This window comes from Hylobates moloch, unplaced genomic scaffold (genome assembly GCF_009828535.3).
Source record: "Hylobates moloch isolate HMO894 unplaced genomic scaffold, HMol_V3 SCAFFOLD_5, whole genome shotgun sequence".
NCBI classification, from domain to species: domain Eukaryota; kingdom Metazoa; phylum Chordata; class Mammalia; order Primates; family Hylobatidae; genus Hylobates; species Hylobates moloch.
In genome coordinates, this window is record NW_026652280.1 from 155,711,516 (window position 1) to 155,728,341 (window position 16,826).

The window sequence follows — 16,826 nt, forward strand, 5'->3', positions numbered from 1 at the left end:
TCCTGCCTCACCCTCTCAAGTAGCTGGGACTACAGGCATGCACCACCATGCCCAGCTAATTTTTTTTTAATTTTTAGTAGAGACGATGTTTCACTATATGTTGCCCAGGCTGGTCTTGAACTCCAGAACTCAAGTGATCTGCCCACCTTGGGCCTCCTAAAGTGCTGGCATTACAGCACAACTGGCCTAAATAATAATTTTTGTTACTATTTCTCTTTAATTATAATTAAATGTAGAAAAATTTACATTTGTGTTTGAATATTCTTGATTATATGGCACAGGTTCATAAGTCCTCATAGCTATTTCTTACACATTCTTTAAAGTTGTATACGATTAGAAACTAATTTTTTTCTCTATTTTTGTTTTTTACCGAATATATATTACAGGGTTGAAGCATTTGGATTGTAATTCAAATCTCTTGGAAACTATACCTCCTGAATTGGCTGGCATGGAATCACTAGAATTGCTTTATTTGCGGAGGAATAAGTTACGTTTTCTACCAGAATTTCCTTCTTGTAGTCTATTGAAGGTACTAGTCGATTATTAAATAACTATATTTTCCAAAAGCTAATTATTAAAATGCATTTTTAAAGGAGCTAATCTTGTTTTACGTTGGGAGTGTGTATTAGTTATAAGTACTGTGTTCTTCCTATGTTAATACTTTTCAGAATTTTAATATGATTACTTACATTAGTGGTATTTTTAGTAATACATTTTTTAAAAGAAATAATTTAAAAAAATAGAGATTTGTCCATTTCATCTGACAAGTAGTTCATAACTGGAGAAGTAGTAGATAAAGAGGCTAAAATTGTAAGTTAGGAGACCTGGAATACCAACCAGGATTATGTACCTAATTCTATAAAGTGTCACCTCTCACCTTTACCTAATCATAATCAAGTATGTTTAAAATGAATTACATTCTTTTGGCTTTAAGTATGTAGAATTAATGCTGTCTTCTAAATATGCCATGATTTGCCTTTTTTTTATATATACCTTTAAGCTCTAGTATTAAAAGTTTATTTTAAACAGAACGATGACATATAAAATGAACTGAAAAAGTTTTCCTTTAATAAGAATAATTTTCCATCTGATAATTATAGTTTCTATTAATGGCAAATCAGTATATAAAATAATCACTAATGAAAATGTTAAATAACAAACTGATGACAGTTGATCCTTGAACAATGCAAAGGTTATGGGCATTGACCCCCACGGAGTTGAAAATCTGTGTCTAGCTTTTGACTCCCCAAAAACTTAACTAGTAGTAGTCTCCTGTTGACCAGAAGCCTTACCAATAACATAAACAATTGATTAACATATAATTTGTATGCCATATGTATTACGTACTATGTTCTTACAATAAAGTAAGCTAGAGAAAAGAATCTTATTAAGAAAATCATAAGGAAGAGAAAATGTGTTTACTATTAATTAAATGGAAGTCAGTCACATAAAGGTCTTCATCTTCATTTTCCTCATGTTGAGTAGGCTGAGGAGGAGGAAGAGAAGGGGTTGGTCTTGCTGTCTCATGTGCAGTTCAAGCCTAAAACCCATTGTTATTAAAGGATCAACTGTGTTTATAGTAGCATGCTGTTTTCATACTGTAAGTTTATATCATCTGCTTACAAGATGAATCATCTGTCTGAAATGGTGAGCAACTTAAATCTGTGGTATATGTCAAGCAATTCGACTTTTCTTGTAATGTCATGACTTTTCTCTGCTTCTTGGGAGAACTTGCAGCATCACTAGTGGCACTTCATGTTAGTCCCATGATGTTATTTGAAATTTATGGTTTTGCACTAAACACTATGAGAAACACATGAGAACTGCAAGAGATCATTTTTTACTGTGACACGCAATTTACTGGAGAGGTGAACTGCTCACCTGGAAATGATTACAGGTTTTAAGTGGATACTCACAACATAGGCTCGCCACAGTACCAACAAGAAGTGGCAACAAAATTATTATAGTGGTACAGTATGTACTAGTTAATTTTATGTAGTTATGATTTTTCTTTTTTTGAGGCAGAGTCTTTGATTTATTTATTTTTTTTGAGGCAGAGTCTCGCTCTGTCATCCAGGCTGGAGTGCAGTGGTGCAATCTCAGCTCACTGCAACCTCTGCCTCACGAGTTCAAGTGATTCTCCTGCCTCAGCCTCCCGAATAGCTGGGATTACAGGTGCCCACCACCACGCCCAGCTAATTTCTGTATTTTTAATAGAGATGGGGTTTCGTCATGTTGGCCAGGCTGGTCTCCAACTCCTGACCTCAGGTGATCTGCCTGTCTCGGCCTCCCAGAGTGCTGGGATTACAGGCATGAGCCACCGTGCCTGGCCTAGTTTTATGTAGTTATGACTGCATCTTCACATTTGTTTACATTTCTCTGTAAGTTGTATGTAAGTTTTGATAAATTTTAACTTTTTATAATAGATTTGTATATATTTTATAGTAGTCAGTGATAAACTAGTATCTACATATATTAAATGCATTCATGACATATGTAACTTTTTTTATTTTTAAAATTTTTTAGTCTACACAGTTGGTTTGCAAGTGTTTTCAAATTGTCACAAATCTCCAAATAAAATTTCAATATGTCTTCTGAAAAAAATTTATATAAAAGTGGACCCTCACAGTTTAAACCCTTGTTGTTCAAGGACCAACTGCATAATATAAATAACTTTTTAAAAAACTGATATTACTTTGTTTTGCAAGTAGTTTTTGGATTTATATTTTTATTATTTAAATGTAACTACTAAATAATTATGTCTCTACTTTGGTGTTTTTTTTTTTTTTTTTTTTTTTTTTTTTGGATGGATTCTTGGTCTGTCATCCAGGCTAGAGTGCAATGTTGTGATCTGTGCCCACTGCAACCTCCGCCTCCTGGGTTCAAGCGATTCTCCTGCCGCAGCCTCCTGAGTAGCTGGGACCACAGGCACGCGCCACCACGCCTGGCTAATTTTTTGTATTTTTAGTAGAGACGGGGTTTCACCATGTTGGCCAGGCTGGTCTCAAACTCCTGAACTTGTGATCTGCCCGCCTCAGCCTCCCAAAGAGCTGGGATTACAGGCGTGAGCTACTGCACCCAGCCTACTTTTGTTTTATAAACTTGATGTTTCTGCCAGATTCAACCTTTAGTTATTTTTAAATTGCCAAAAAATTTTCTCACTTGCCATTCTTCTTTAGCTGAAAGATAGCCTAAATATAATTGAAAATTTAAACATCTTGATATTTATAAAGTTACATTTTTTCTATGTTTTTCAATCACTTGAAATTGAGTACCTATAATTTTATTTTCATTATCTACTATAAAATTGAATACAGAGACACACATAACTCATCTTTGATTTTGTAGGAATTGCATGTAGGTGAAAACCAGATTGAAATGCTAGAGGCAGAACATCTTAAACATCTGAATTCAATTCTTGTGCTAGACCTGAGGGATAACAAGTTAAAATCTGTTCCAGATGAAATTATACTACTACAGTCCTTGGAAAGGCTTGACCTAAGCAACAATGATATTAGTAGGTAAGTTTAAATATCAAATGAATAGAAATTGTGTTTGTATTTGGTTATAATTCATAACTTGAAATATTTGTTAAAAAACCAAGAGGTTCCTTTTTTCTAAATTGAATTCACTAAATATTGATTGAGCAGTAATTATGTACAGATAAAGAAAGATTAATTAGGTTTTGTCTTTAACAGCAAGCTTGATATGATAATAGAAGCAGACATATTTATGACTTACTCTAACTAGGTTATCATTAGTATTATTATTATTACTCTTACTAGAGTAAAATTTAGTTCTAGTTACCCCCTAGAACTAAATTCCAAGAACGCTGGAATGTATTTACTTTAAAAGCATTGCCATAGCACTGTTTCCCAAATATGGGTATGTATTAGAATCATTTGAGAAACATTAAGAAAAAAAAATACAGATTCTGGGACACTAATGAATCAATCTCTGATGACGGGACCCTAGAATTTTTGTTCTTTGTTTTCTTTAAAACAGTTCCTAGAATTTGATGCTTCTGGTCTTCCAACCAGCAATTAATTGGGAACCACCATATAGTAAGATAAACTCTAGACTTTTTAGCCCGACATTCAAGGGTGTCTTAACAATCAGACTTAATTCGTCATTTGTCGTCTTTTGCTCATACAGGTGTCTTGCTCCCTGACTGCATTGAGCTATAAATATACCAACCCTTTCTTTGTTTTATTCCTTTACCGTAGGATGCTTTTTTTTTTTTTTTTTTGCCTGATAGTATTTGATTTTTCACTTTAAGCCCAAATCCGGTTTTTGCTACTCCCTTCTCCGCCTTAAAGCCCCACCAGTGTCTATATTTCTACTCTCATAGCAACATGACTTGTTTAGCATTTGTCTTATTATATATACTTTTTATATCATATTCATTTGTTAATATGTAACTTATATACAGTAAAATTTACCAATCAAGCATACAACTTGATGATTTTTGGCAAAGGTATATATTTGTGTAACCATAATCGCAGCCATGTATCTCCCTGAAAAGTTTCCTCATACCTTTTGCAGTCAATTCCCTTTCCATACCCCAACCCCTGGCAACCACTGATGTGCTATGTTACTATAGTTTTGTCCTTTTTAGAATGTCACATAAATGGAATTACATAGAATGTAGTTTTTGTGTCTGGCTTCTTTCATGTAACATAAAGTTTTTGTGATTCATTGATGTGGTTGTATGTATCAGTAGTTTTATTTTTATGGCTGAGTGTTATTCTGTTGTACAGAGATAGATATACTACAGTTCACGTGTCTTTTCAGTAGTTGATGGACATTTGAGTTGTTTTTGATTTTTTGCTATTGTAAACATCTGTGTGCAAGTTTCTGTGTGGACATTATTTTCATTTCTCCTGAGTAAACGTGTAGCAGTGTGTTTGCTTAGTTGTATGGTGACCATATGTTTAAAAGACTCCACTTTCGAAAGTGACTGTACTATTTTATATTCCCACCAGCATTGTAAGATAATACTTATTATGTTTTAGTTAGCTGTATGTGTTTTTTTCCTTTGTTTAACTGAGGACTTGAGAACAAGAATCTTGATATCACTATACCAGTGCCCTATATTTTGTAGATGCTTAATAGATTTTATTGATATTGAATTTTTATGTATAAATGGTTTTTAAAATGTGCCAGAGATGAAGATGACTTTCTTTATTGAGTGGAAACATGAACTGGACATTCAAAAATTATCTTTTTCTATTTGTCATCTTTTTTCAATTAGAATTTTGTTTCCTTGCTCTAAGTGCAAAATCAAAACATTTAGTATCAGTGAGGATGTCTATCTTGAATCACTGATTCATTCAAATTTATGTTTAACATTTACTTTTTTAGCAAATGTTATAATTTAACAAATGTTTTATAGCTCACATTTTTTTAAATTAATCTCAACATGACAATTTTGAAAACAAATCTGATTTTTCTTTCATATGTTTAGCAGTTATCTTGAAAGGAAATGTTTTAGGTCTGCATTACTTGGCCTTTCTTTGAGACTATTCTGTGATATGTTGTTTGCCATATCATGTTTTATAGTTAACTATGGTTGGAGTATACTTATATTTGATGCTTTCCCTTTTAATCTTTTATAGTCTTCCCTATTCATTGGGGAACCTTCATTTGAAATTTTTGGCATTAGAAGGAAATCCTTTGAGAACAATTCGAAGAGAAATTATAAATGTAAGTATATTTGGAATTCAGCTCTTTGTTAAATTGAAATTCAGACATATATGTTGATTTATAAAACTGCAAGACATGTTTTGGTGAATGTCTTTGTCTCCACCCTTCTAGAAAGGAACACAAGAAGTCCTAAAATATCTACGAAGCAAGATCAAAGGTACTTTAAAATGTTCTCTTATATTTTGAAGGATTCATAAAAAGTAGTGAAGAATTAATAGTACATAAATTTAAATGTCTTTTGGGTATACATATTTGGAAGTAATAGATCCTGGCATGTATGACTTTAATTCTAAATCCATGTAGTCTGTAAGTATGCTCAGGTTATAAAAATATCTTTAAACTCACAATAATAATGTTCTATCTGTAATCCATTTGAATTGTGTTAAGTCTGCCAATTAGAAAATTTAACAAAAAAGATTCAGTAAGCACTTAGTACTTCAACTTTGAAAAAGGAGTAAAACTTGACTTTCAGGATATATGGGTTCTATTGACTAGAAAGTATATTGACAAGTATTTCATTATCTATTTTTCGTGCACAGCTTTGCTAAACTCTGACAAAATTAAGACAAAATTTAGCAAGAACATGTACCCAAAGTGAAAATAATATAATAAACTTAATTTTTAATAATTCACTAAACATGTCATATACCCAGTTTTTATTTCATGTCTATCATTATAGAATAAACTAAAACATTTTGAAAAAAAATAGTTGTACGAGTCCTTTGCTAAGTAACAAACCACTCCAAAACTTAATGGCTAAATGCAGTAGCTGTTAATTTAGCTCACAACTCTGTTGGTTATGCATAGCTTAGCTTAGCAATATGTTGCCAGTCAACATATATTAAATGAGTAAGATAATTGCATAGTTTAGCTATTTTTTCTACTTTATCCTTCAAGTGAATTATTAAAATAATTTTCTAAGACTCTTATTTTCTACCAAGGAAAGTGTTTCCTTCTCCAAATATGCTTTCTCGTCCAGAACAAATTGATTATTCTGTCGTGAATCAGTTAGAGGTCATGTCAGACTGATCAAAATTTTATGAACAGAAAGCCAAGATGAACTTAGTGGAAGTTACAGTTATGTACAAACATTTCTCTAGACAGCTTCTATCCAAAGATGGGAGAGTGAATCCATGCATATGATTTTATTCTTTCCAGAAACCCCACAAAAAGAAAATTGGTAACGGAAATGTTTTAAAGGTATACTTCCATAAAGATAGGGAGAATGGGGGAAAAATAAAATAATAAACATGTGGACATTGGAAAGTGAGTTGTTTAGTCAGTTTGGGCTACTATAACAAAATATCTTAGACTGTAATTTATAAATAACAGAAATTTATTGCTTATGGTTCTAGAGAACTGTGATCAAAGCACCAGCAGATTTGGTGTCTGGTAAGGACCTGTTTCTCATAGATGGCACCTTCTCCATCCTTTCACATGGCAAAAGGAGGTTAACGAGCCCCCTAAGACTTCTTTTATAAGGGCATTATTCCCATTCATGAGGGTTCTGCCCTCAGTATCTAGTTACTTTACAAAGGCCCTACCTCTTAATACTGTTACCTTGGTGGTTAGATTTCAACCTAGGAATTTTGGGGTAACACATACATTTAGGCCGTAGCATAAGTGAACAAATGGTCACTGAGTTAGTAGATCAGAAAGACCTTTTGGCTATTACGGATAATGCTGTAATAAACATTCATGTATAGGTTTCAGTGTGAATGTATGTTTTCATTTCTCTTGGGTATATATACCTAGGAGTAACATATTTCTCGGTCATATGATAACTCTATGTTTAATCATTTGAAGAACTGCCAAACTTTTCCAAAGCAGCTGCACCAATTTACATTCTCACCAGTAGTATATGAGGGTTCTGATTCCCCTCATCAACATTTGTCATCATCCTCATCAACATTTGTCATCTGACTCTGATTCTAGCCATCTTGCTGGGTCTGAAATGGCATCTCATTGTGGCTTTGATTTGCATTTTTCTGATGAGTAACAATGTAGAGCATATTTTCCTGTGCTTTATTAGTCATTTGTGCATCTTTAGAGAAATGGCTATTCAGATTCTTTGTCTATTTTTTAATTGTTTTTTAATCGTTGAGCTGTAAGAGTTCTTTACATATTTTAGATACAAATCCCTTGTTAAATATATGATTTGCAGATACTTTATAGTTCTCTGTGGGTTGTCTTTTCATTTTCTTGATGTTCTTTGAGTATACAACTTTTAATTTTGAGCAAGTCCAATTTTTCATTTTTTTTATTTTTTTATTTTTTTGTTAATCTAAGAAAGCTTTACAAAATCCTAGGTTATAAAGATTTGGCCTATACTTCTAAACATTTTATACTGCCATTGTTTTAAAATTTAGGTCTTTGATCAATTTTGAATTAATTTTTTATGCAGTGTGAGGTAAGGGTCCAATTTCATTGTTTTGTACATGGCTATTCAGTTTCTCAGCACCATTTGTTGAAAAGAGTATTCTTTCTACTTTGAATGGTCTTGGCATTCTTGTAAAAAATCAACTGGCTATAAATGTATTGGTTTATTTCTCTACCATCAGTTTTATTCTATTGATCTGTATGTCTGACCTGTGCCAGTTCCACGCTGTCTTGATTACCATTGTTTTGTAGTAAGTTTTGAAATCAAAGCAGGAAGATTGAGGGCTCCTACTTTAGGAGGGCTCCTCTTCTTTCTCAGGATTGCTTTGGCTATTATGGATTTCTTACAATTCCATATGAATTTTAGAATTAACTTATGAATTTCTACAAAGATAAAGTTATGCATTTCTGTAGATCAGTTTGGGGAATATTATCCTAACAATATTAAGTCTTCCATTCATGAGCATGGAATGTTTTTCCATTTTAGATCTTTAATCTCTTTAAACAGTGTTTTATAGTTTTCAGACTATAAGTTTTATACTTCTCTTAAGTTTATTTCTAAGCATTTTATTCCTTTTGATGCTATTAGGCATATAATTGTTTTTGTAATTCCATTTTTGTGCTGTTCTTTGCAACTGTATAGGAATACAATGATTTTTGAATGCTGATCTTGTATCCTGCAACCTTGATGAAACTATTAGTTTCAATAATTTTTTGGTGTATTCCTTTGGATTTTCTATATATAAGACTATGTTGTTTGCAAATAGAGATAGTTTTACTTCTTCCTTTCCAATCTGGATGCCTTTTATTCCTTTTCTTGCCTAATTCCTTTGGCTAGACCCTCCAGGACAGTACTGAATAGAAGGACTGAGACTGGACATCTTTGGGGGAAAGCTTCTAGTTTTTCATCATTAAGTAACATTAGGTTAGCTGTGGGTTTTTTATAGATGCCCTTTATCATGTTAAGGAAGTTCCCTTCTATTTCTGGTTTTTGAGTGTGTTTATCCTAAAAGAGTTGTTGAGTTTTTGTCAATTTTTTTTCTGCATCTGTTGAGATGGTTGTGTGATTTAAAAAATTCTGTTAATATGCTGTATTACCTTAATTGATTTTCAGATGGTAAATCAACTTGCATCGATGGTTAAATCCCACTTAGATTTCTCTTTTGATATCTCTTTGGCCCATTGGTTGTTTAAGGATATGTTATTAAATTTCCATTATAATGTGCCCCTGACATAAAAAATGTTTTAAGTCTGTTTTTTCTGATACTATTATAGACACTCAGCTTTTCTGTAGTTGTCTTATTCCTTGGTTCTCTCCTGTGAGCTAGCTTGTGTACAGTCTGCTTGTATACAGTCCAGGCTGTATCTTCAGTAGATCCAGGAATTTCATCCCAACTGCCTTTTACCATAACCTTCATTGTTTTTGAGAGCTTTCATGCTTTGTTGTGAGTGAAGTCAGTTCCCTTGGAAGAGATTAGGAACCGTTTTTATGACCTGTTTCTCCCCCAAGCAAAATCTTTGAGCACAGGCTGTGAAGCTGGGAATATGGAAGATGGCAAGCTTCTCTAAGAGTAACACTCTCCTCTAGGAGCTGAACACTCAGTAGAAGGAGTCAGCAATAGACTTAGGTTCTCTTGGTTTGCCTCTCCTTTCTTTGAACCATGAACTTATGAGCCAGGGGAAGAGCAGTCAGGGCCCCAGTATTCTCATCATGCCAAGCTCAAGGTAGGGCCTTCTTTCTGTGCATGGGACCGGAGAGGAAGAAGGGAATCCTCACCCTACTCATCAGGGATTTAGCATTAGCAACGGGAAGCTGGTGGCAGGATGAGAAATGCTGACTCTCCTCTCAGGAGGAAAGCTCTCTGGCTGGGAGATAGGGTTTGGGGCTGGAGGGTTGGGGGAGAGGAAACCCTGTGTTCTCAGTTGTAGCCTTCTGGAGTGGAGTTTCTGCCTCTGACCTAGAAGAGGGGAGAGAGGGAGCAGTCTAGGTTCAAATACCACAGACTCACCTCTTACAAAATTTCCATAGATTTTCTTGAGTAGCTATTTCTTCATTTGCTGTTTGCTGTTAGAATCATTTCCAAGGCCAGGCATGGTGGCTCACGCCTATAATCCCAGCACTTTGGGAGGCTGAGGCAGGTGGATTACTTGAGGTCAGGAGTTCGAGACCAGCCTGGCCAACATAGAGAAACCCCATCTCTACTAAAAACACAAAAATTAGCCAGGAGTGGTGGCGCACACCTGTAGTCCCAGCTACTCAGGAGTCTGAGACAGGAGAATCACTTGAATCTGGGAGGTGGAGGCTACAGTGAGCCGAGATTGTGCCACTGCACTCCAGCCTGGGCAACTCAGAGCAAGACTCCATCTCAAAATAAATAAAAATAGAATCATTTCCAGAGGCTTTAAATTATTATTATTTTTTGTTTTTGTTTTTGTTTTCAGAGTCTCATTCTGTCACCCAGGCTGGAGTGCAGTGGTGCAATCTCGACTCACTGCATCCTCCGCCTCCCAGGTTCAAGGAATTCTGCCTCAGCCTCCTGAGTAGCTGGGACTACAGGCACCTGCCACCACGCCTGGCTAATTTTTTGTATTTTTAGTAAAGATGGGTTTTTGCCATGTTGGCCAGGCTAGTCTTGAGCTCCTGACCTCAGATGATTTGCCTGCCTTAGCCTCTCAAAGTGCTGGGATTATAGGCATGAGCCACTGTGCTCAGCATCCCCGTCAACCTTTTTCTTTCTTTCTTTCTTTCTTTTTTTTTTACACTTTTTAACCAGCTTTTCTGCGGAGCAGATTAACAGAGCTCCTCTTGCTGTCACGATGGACGTTGATCTCTGGGAAGTATATTTTCTATGTGAAGTCTATGCAAAAGGAGAACAAAAATTGGGTAAAACTAGCAGTCTGCCACAATAAGCAATAATTGAAAGCCCATTGGCCAAATGTCAGTAGAATCTTTTACTGAGAACTTCATATATGTATCTTTCCCTTCTTCTCAGTTTATCGTAGCTCTTTTATCTTTCAACCCTTTATGTTGTCTCTTTCCCTGTTTCTTTGTTTTCTTTTTTCTTTTTTTTCCTTTTTTCTCCTTTCTTTTGGGGATGGGGAAAATTTTTTTAGAACAGGATTGTAAAGCAAGGGAAAACCAAGCCAAAAACAAATGCATGTAAGGAATGGCCTTATTGTTTAAGAAGTTCAGAAGTAGAAAATATCCAGCTCAGCTACTTTAAAAAATAATAAGAGGAATATCTCAATATAAATATTCAAAGCCTGAGAGAGTAATTTACTTAAAAAGAATTTTTAAAATTTTTGATTTTTGTTTTTTATTTAGAAGCGAGGTCTTGCTCTGTTTCTTGGGCTAAAGTACAGTGGCACTATACTAGTTCTCTGCAGCCTCAAACTTCTGGGCTCAAGCAATCCTTGTGCCTCAGCCTTCCAAGTAGCTAGGATTACAGGTGTGCACCACTACACCGGGCTGTTTTTATTTTTTTGTAGAGACAGAGTCTTGCTATTTGCTCATTCTGGTCTTGAACTCCGAGACTCAAGTGATCCTCCTGCCTCACCTCCCAAAGTGTTGGGATTTACAGGCATGAGTCATCATGCCCAGGCCATATTTATTTATTATTTATTTGTTGCTCTGCTTCTTGCCAATAATTGGTCATATTATTAACATCTTACCACTCTTCCTTCTGTCCCTGGTTGTTCAATCACATTTAAATAATCCCTTGGTATGTCCTGACATTTGTAGTTTCTGGGGTTTAATTATCTCTTCCATTTTTCTTGGTATTTGTACAGGTACACATACTTAGAAGATACATACTTAGAAAATCCCTTTGGGCTTCAAAATAGGTTGAATTATTCAAAGCATGTATTGGCAAGACTCTTAAAATTGTGATATCACGTGGAGAACAATTGTGTGTGCATAATCTAAGGGGAATTTCAAATAGAACTGAAACATTTATTTTGAATTAATACTTAACTTTGCACATACATACAAGGGCCCAAGACTTTTTCCTTATCAAAGCATAACTTTATTATTTATAAGTAATAAGTATTTTCTCAGTGAAAAGATGCTCAGTGAAAGAGCAATCTACATACATATCTAGAGGCACATAAGAATCACCTGTGGAGCTTTTTAAACACTACATGCCCAGACCAGACTTTAGCCCAATTAAATCTGAATTTTGGGGTAATGGGGCCTAAGTATTTAAACAATAGTTAGAGTGGAATTGCATTTAATTATCTCTAAATTTTCTGGAGCTCTTTGAGGAAAAAGTTGGGACACTTCATTGCTTCATATTTTTTTTTCCCTTCAGCTTTTCTTCTCTGCTTTTTAACTACTCTTTTCTCAGTTTTAGAGGTAGAAATTGATTGGTGAAAATTGAAAACAGTGCCGATCATTTGATTCAAAGGATGCTGGTAAAATGAGATAAAAACTTTGTGCTGAAGTGAGTAGAGACTACTAACTTTAAAGAAACTGAACAATCCAGAAACATGAAGTTATGTACCAGTTTAAAATAAACTTAAACTTTCATTAGAAGGCACTTGTCTGTGATGCTTCAAATGTAGAAACATGGTCCACAGATTCCTAGACTCTACTGTGTCAGAAAAATCTTGTTCTCTTTTAAAGCTTATTAAATTTTGGTTGTGATTAATTTATATTCTTCCCAGTGTCTAGCAGAAGTGCAGTAATTCATGTAGGATTTAGATAAACTTTCTGCAATGTACTGTTATTTATCTTTTGCGAGGAAGAGTAAATATACAAGTCCCAGATATCCTACAATATAACTCTGAAATTGTTATCATTTTTGAAAAATTAATCTTTTTCTAGAGTACTTAAATCATTCTCCACATATGATCATTATTATAATTTTTACATTTTAATTGGTGTGTTATGTTGAGCCTACACATCTCTATCTGTAGAATGCAGATAATACCTTTTTGAAAGGTGTGTTTTGAGGATCACAGTTTCATGAGGTAGCATTGTGTGGAATTACCCTACAGTGTCCTTGATTCATCTAAATAGTATTAAACCTTCTTATTCGGTTATCACAGACTTTCAAATAATCCTGATAGTTATTTACTTGTTCTCTGTTCTACATCAATAGTCTAGGTAAATATCAATGGACTATAATTTAAAAATTTGTTTTTATTGTTTATAAAATATGTTTTTAAGGACTAGATTTGAGGTTTGCAAATTAGCAATCTGACATGCAAATCTTACACTCATTACAGTTTGTGATAAGCTCAAAGGATCGATTTTAGATTTTAAAAAAAAGACCCTTGTAAGAAGAGCCTCTCAAGTTGGAGATGTTGAGTGCAGATTCTAAAGCCTCCCCAGTTTATTGGCAGGAGATATGTTCCAGTGGTGAAGATACCGTGCCTGCCGAAGGTGAGGTCCTGCCAGATTGGTAAAGTTCCTGCTGTGGTTTCAGTGATGGTTTCCCCTCTACAATTTTGTTGAGACTTAATCCGTAGTGCAACAGTACTGAGAACTGTGGTCTTTGGGAGGAGATTTGAGTCTTAAGGGCTCCACTCTCATGAATAGGATTGGCACTCTTTTTTTTTTTCTTTTGAGATGGAGTTTCACTCTTGTTGCCCAGGCTGGAGTGCAATGGCACGATCTTGGCTCACTGCAACCTCTGCCTCTTGGGTTCAAGCGATTCTCCTGCCTCAGCCTCCTGAGTAGCTGGGATTACAGGCATGTGCCACCACGCCCGGCTAATTTTGTTTTTTTACTAGAGATGGGGGTTTCTCCATGTTGGTCACGCTGGTCTCAAACTCCCGACCTCAGGTGATCTGCCCGCCTCGGCCTCCCAAAGTGCTGGGATTACGTGTGTGAGCCACTGCCCCTGGCCGGATTGGCACTCTTATAAAAAAAGGGTTTGAGGTTGAAGGCAGTGTTCTCTTACACTTATGCCTTATGCCATATGAGGACACAGCAAGAAAGCCCCCACCAGAGACCAAATGCTGGGCCTTGATCTTAGACTTCTCAGCCTTCACAACTGTGAGAAATAAATGTCTATTGTTTATCAGTTACCCAGTTTGTGGTATCTTGTTATAGTAGCACAAACAGACTAAGACAGGTGCCAACCCCAATTACGCCATCATGGCATTAAGCTTAATTACTTTATTTGATTGCAAACATTGCCTTTATTCAAGCTCTATCACCTGATTCTGATCTGTGTTCTGAGTTTAATTTCTTGCTGTGTCACCAGGATCACCTTGCTATGCTACCTTTGATAGACATAATAATGACCCTTCAATGATGGCCACACCCTAATCCCTGAAACCTGTGAATGGGTTACCTTACATGGCAAAGGGCAATTAAGATTGCTAATTGACTGACTTTAAAATAAGGATATTATTATGAATTGTGTTGGCCCAATATAATCACAAGGATTCTTAAAAGTAGAAGAGAGAAGCAGAAGAGGAGGTCAGCATAATAGGATGTGAGAAGAACCACTGTTGCTGGCTTAACATGGAGGAGGAAGGCCATGAAGCAAGGAATATGAGGTGGCTACTAGAAGGTGGAAAGGGCAAGGAAACAGATTCTTTTTAGAAAAAGGAAGGCAGGCTGGGGGCAGTGGCTCACAACTGTAATCCCTGCACTTTGGGAGGCCGAGGCGGGTGGATCAGAAGGTCAGGAGATCGAGACCATACTGGCCAAGATGATGAAACCCCCATCTACTAAAAATACAACAATTAGCTGGGCATGATAAAGTTCCATGGTGGTGCGTGCCTGTAATCCCAGCTACTCGGGAGGCTGAGGCAGGAGAATCGCTTGAACCAGGGAGTCGGAGGTTGCAGTGAGCCAAGTTGGTGCCACTGCACTCCAGCCTGGCAACAGAGTGAGACTCCGTCTCAAAAAAAAAAAAGGAAAAAGGAATGCAGACTTGCCAAACCCTGATTTTAGCCCAATGAGACCCATTGCAGACTTCTGAACTACAAAACTGTAAGATAATGTTTGTGTGTTTTAAGTCACTAAGTTTGTGGTAATTTGTTAAAGCAACCATAGAAAACTCATAAATTGGGCATAAAATAATTTATGCCAGTAAATTATATATTAATGAATTGGAATTATATTTTTAGTTTCTTTGCAATCTTGTACTAAGGAACAGTCTTTGGGCAATTATTGTCTCTGTTATCAGGCTTAGGATGGACTCTGCACAATAGGCCTGGCCATAGTTTATCACTCACAGTGTCTTACTCATTTTTATATCCCCAGCACTTAGTACAATGACTGCCCGCAGAGTAGAAGCACAGTAACAGTTTGGGGATAAATGAATACATTTGTAGTAATTAGATCTAGACCCAGGGATTGCTACTGGTTATGTATTATCAATTTATGTTCATCATCTTTCATGTGATAAAAGTGGGGTACTTGACTAAAGAAATAGGTTTGGATATTTAGTGTCCATTGGCCTCACCTGGAGGGCTTGGTGAACCAGATTGCTGGGCTCCACTCTCAAAATTTATGATTCATAGGTTTGGGGTTGAGCCTGGAAATTTGCATCTCTAACAAGTTCCCAGGTTAGGGTGATGTTGCTGTTCTGGGGACCACACTTTGGGGCATTTTACGCCTCTGTCCCTCTCAGATGTCTTCTCAGGGGATAAACTAGCTCTGCATGTTCTCCAAGAACTATCTGCTTTTTTTTTTTTTTTGTAGCCACCCACTCCATCCTTAGGGGTTATACTCTACAGGCCTGGCTAACATATTTAGCAGTTTTCCTAAGGTTCGTTCTTCCAACTCCCAGCCTGTTGCCTCAGAAAATGATGGTTCACTTAGTTCCTCTCATTGTAAGAGTAATACAGGATAATAAAATAAAACGTTAAAAAAAAATCTAAAAAATGAAATGGAGAAGTTTAAAAGATGGCAAATTCTTTTCAATTCTTCTACTATTGACAAGAACTTGTAATTTCTCACTCCATTCTGAGGTGGTTACTCTCTTGGGAATTACCCTCAACACATACTGCTCCCATAAAAATACATTCAACATACATATATTACTGTACTTACCATACGATTTTGTAATTTTTGTTTATCTTGTCCACTAGATCGAGTTCATCTTCTGTCTTCGTCTCTTACTTATAATAGTACCTACCAGTTTATGTGTGATGGATAATGTTATAGAATGAAGGAACAAATAAATAACCAAATGCACTCTAGTTTTTTACTTTTATTTCTAAGAGACAGGATCATCAGCTTTTCCAACCCCTTCTAAACCTTCTGGAGAGGCAGAGTGATCAGTGCCTATTTGCTTCAAAGGGATAAATTGAAGCTCTGAAGACTTCGTTCTATGTGACACTCGTTCAACTAAATCACCCATCATGCCCTCCAAACTCACCAAATGAATACATTTGAAAATTTCTTTTTTTTTTTTTTTTTTTTGAGAGGGAGCCTCTCTCTGTCGCCCAGGCTGGAGTGCACTGGCGCGATCTCGCACTGCAAGCTCCGCCTCCCGGGTTCACACCATTCTCCTGCCTCAGCCTCCCGAGTAGCTAGGACTACAGGCGTCCGCCACCAGCCGAAAATTTCTTAAAAAGATATCTCCGTGGCCGGGCGCGGTGGCTCACGCCTGTAATCCCAGCACTTTGGGAGGCCAAGGCAGGCAGATCACGAGATCAGGAGATCGAGACCATCCTGGCTAACATGGTGAAACCCCGTCTCTACTAAAAATACAAAAAATTATCTGGGCATGGTGGCGGGCGCCAGTAGCCCCAGCTACTCGGGAGGCTGAGGCAGG

At 36.2% G+C, this 16,826-nt stretch overlaps 1 protein-coding gene across 1 annotated transcript in view; it reads left to right on the forward strand.

Annotated features, from left to right (window-relative positions):
* The window catches only part of LRRC40 (leucine rich repeat containing 40), a 65,000-nt gene that overhangs the window by 26,730 nt on the left and 21,444 nt on the right, over window positions 1-16,826 (forward strand). The window contains exons 6-9 of the mRNA XM_032155600.2: window positions 387-529; window positions 3,349-3,521; window positions 5,619-5,706; window positions 5,818-5,863. Of these exons, the coding sequence (XP_032011491.1) occupies window positions 387-529; window positions 3,349-3,521; window positions 5,619-5,706; window positions 5,818-5,863 (450 nt within the window). The remainder of the gene's footprint in view (window positions 1-386; window positions 530-3,348; window positions 3,522-5,618; window positions 5,707-5,817; window positions 5,864-16,826) is intronic.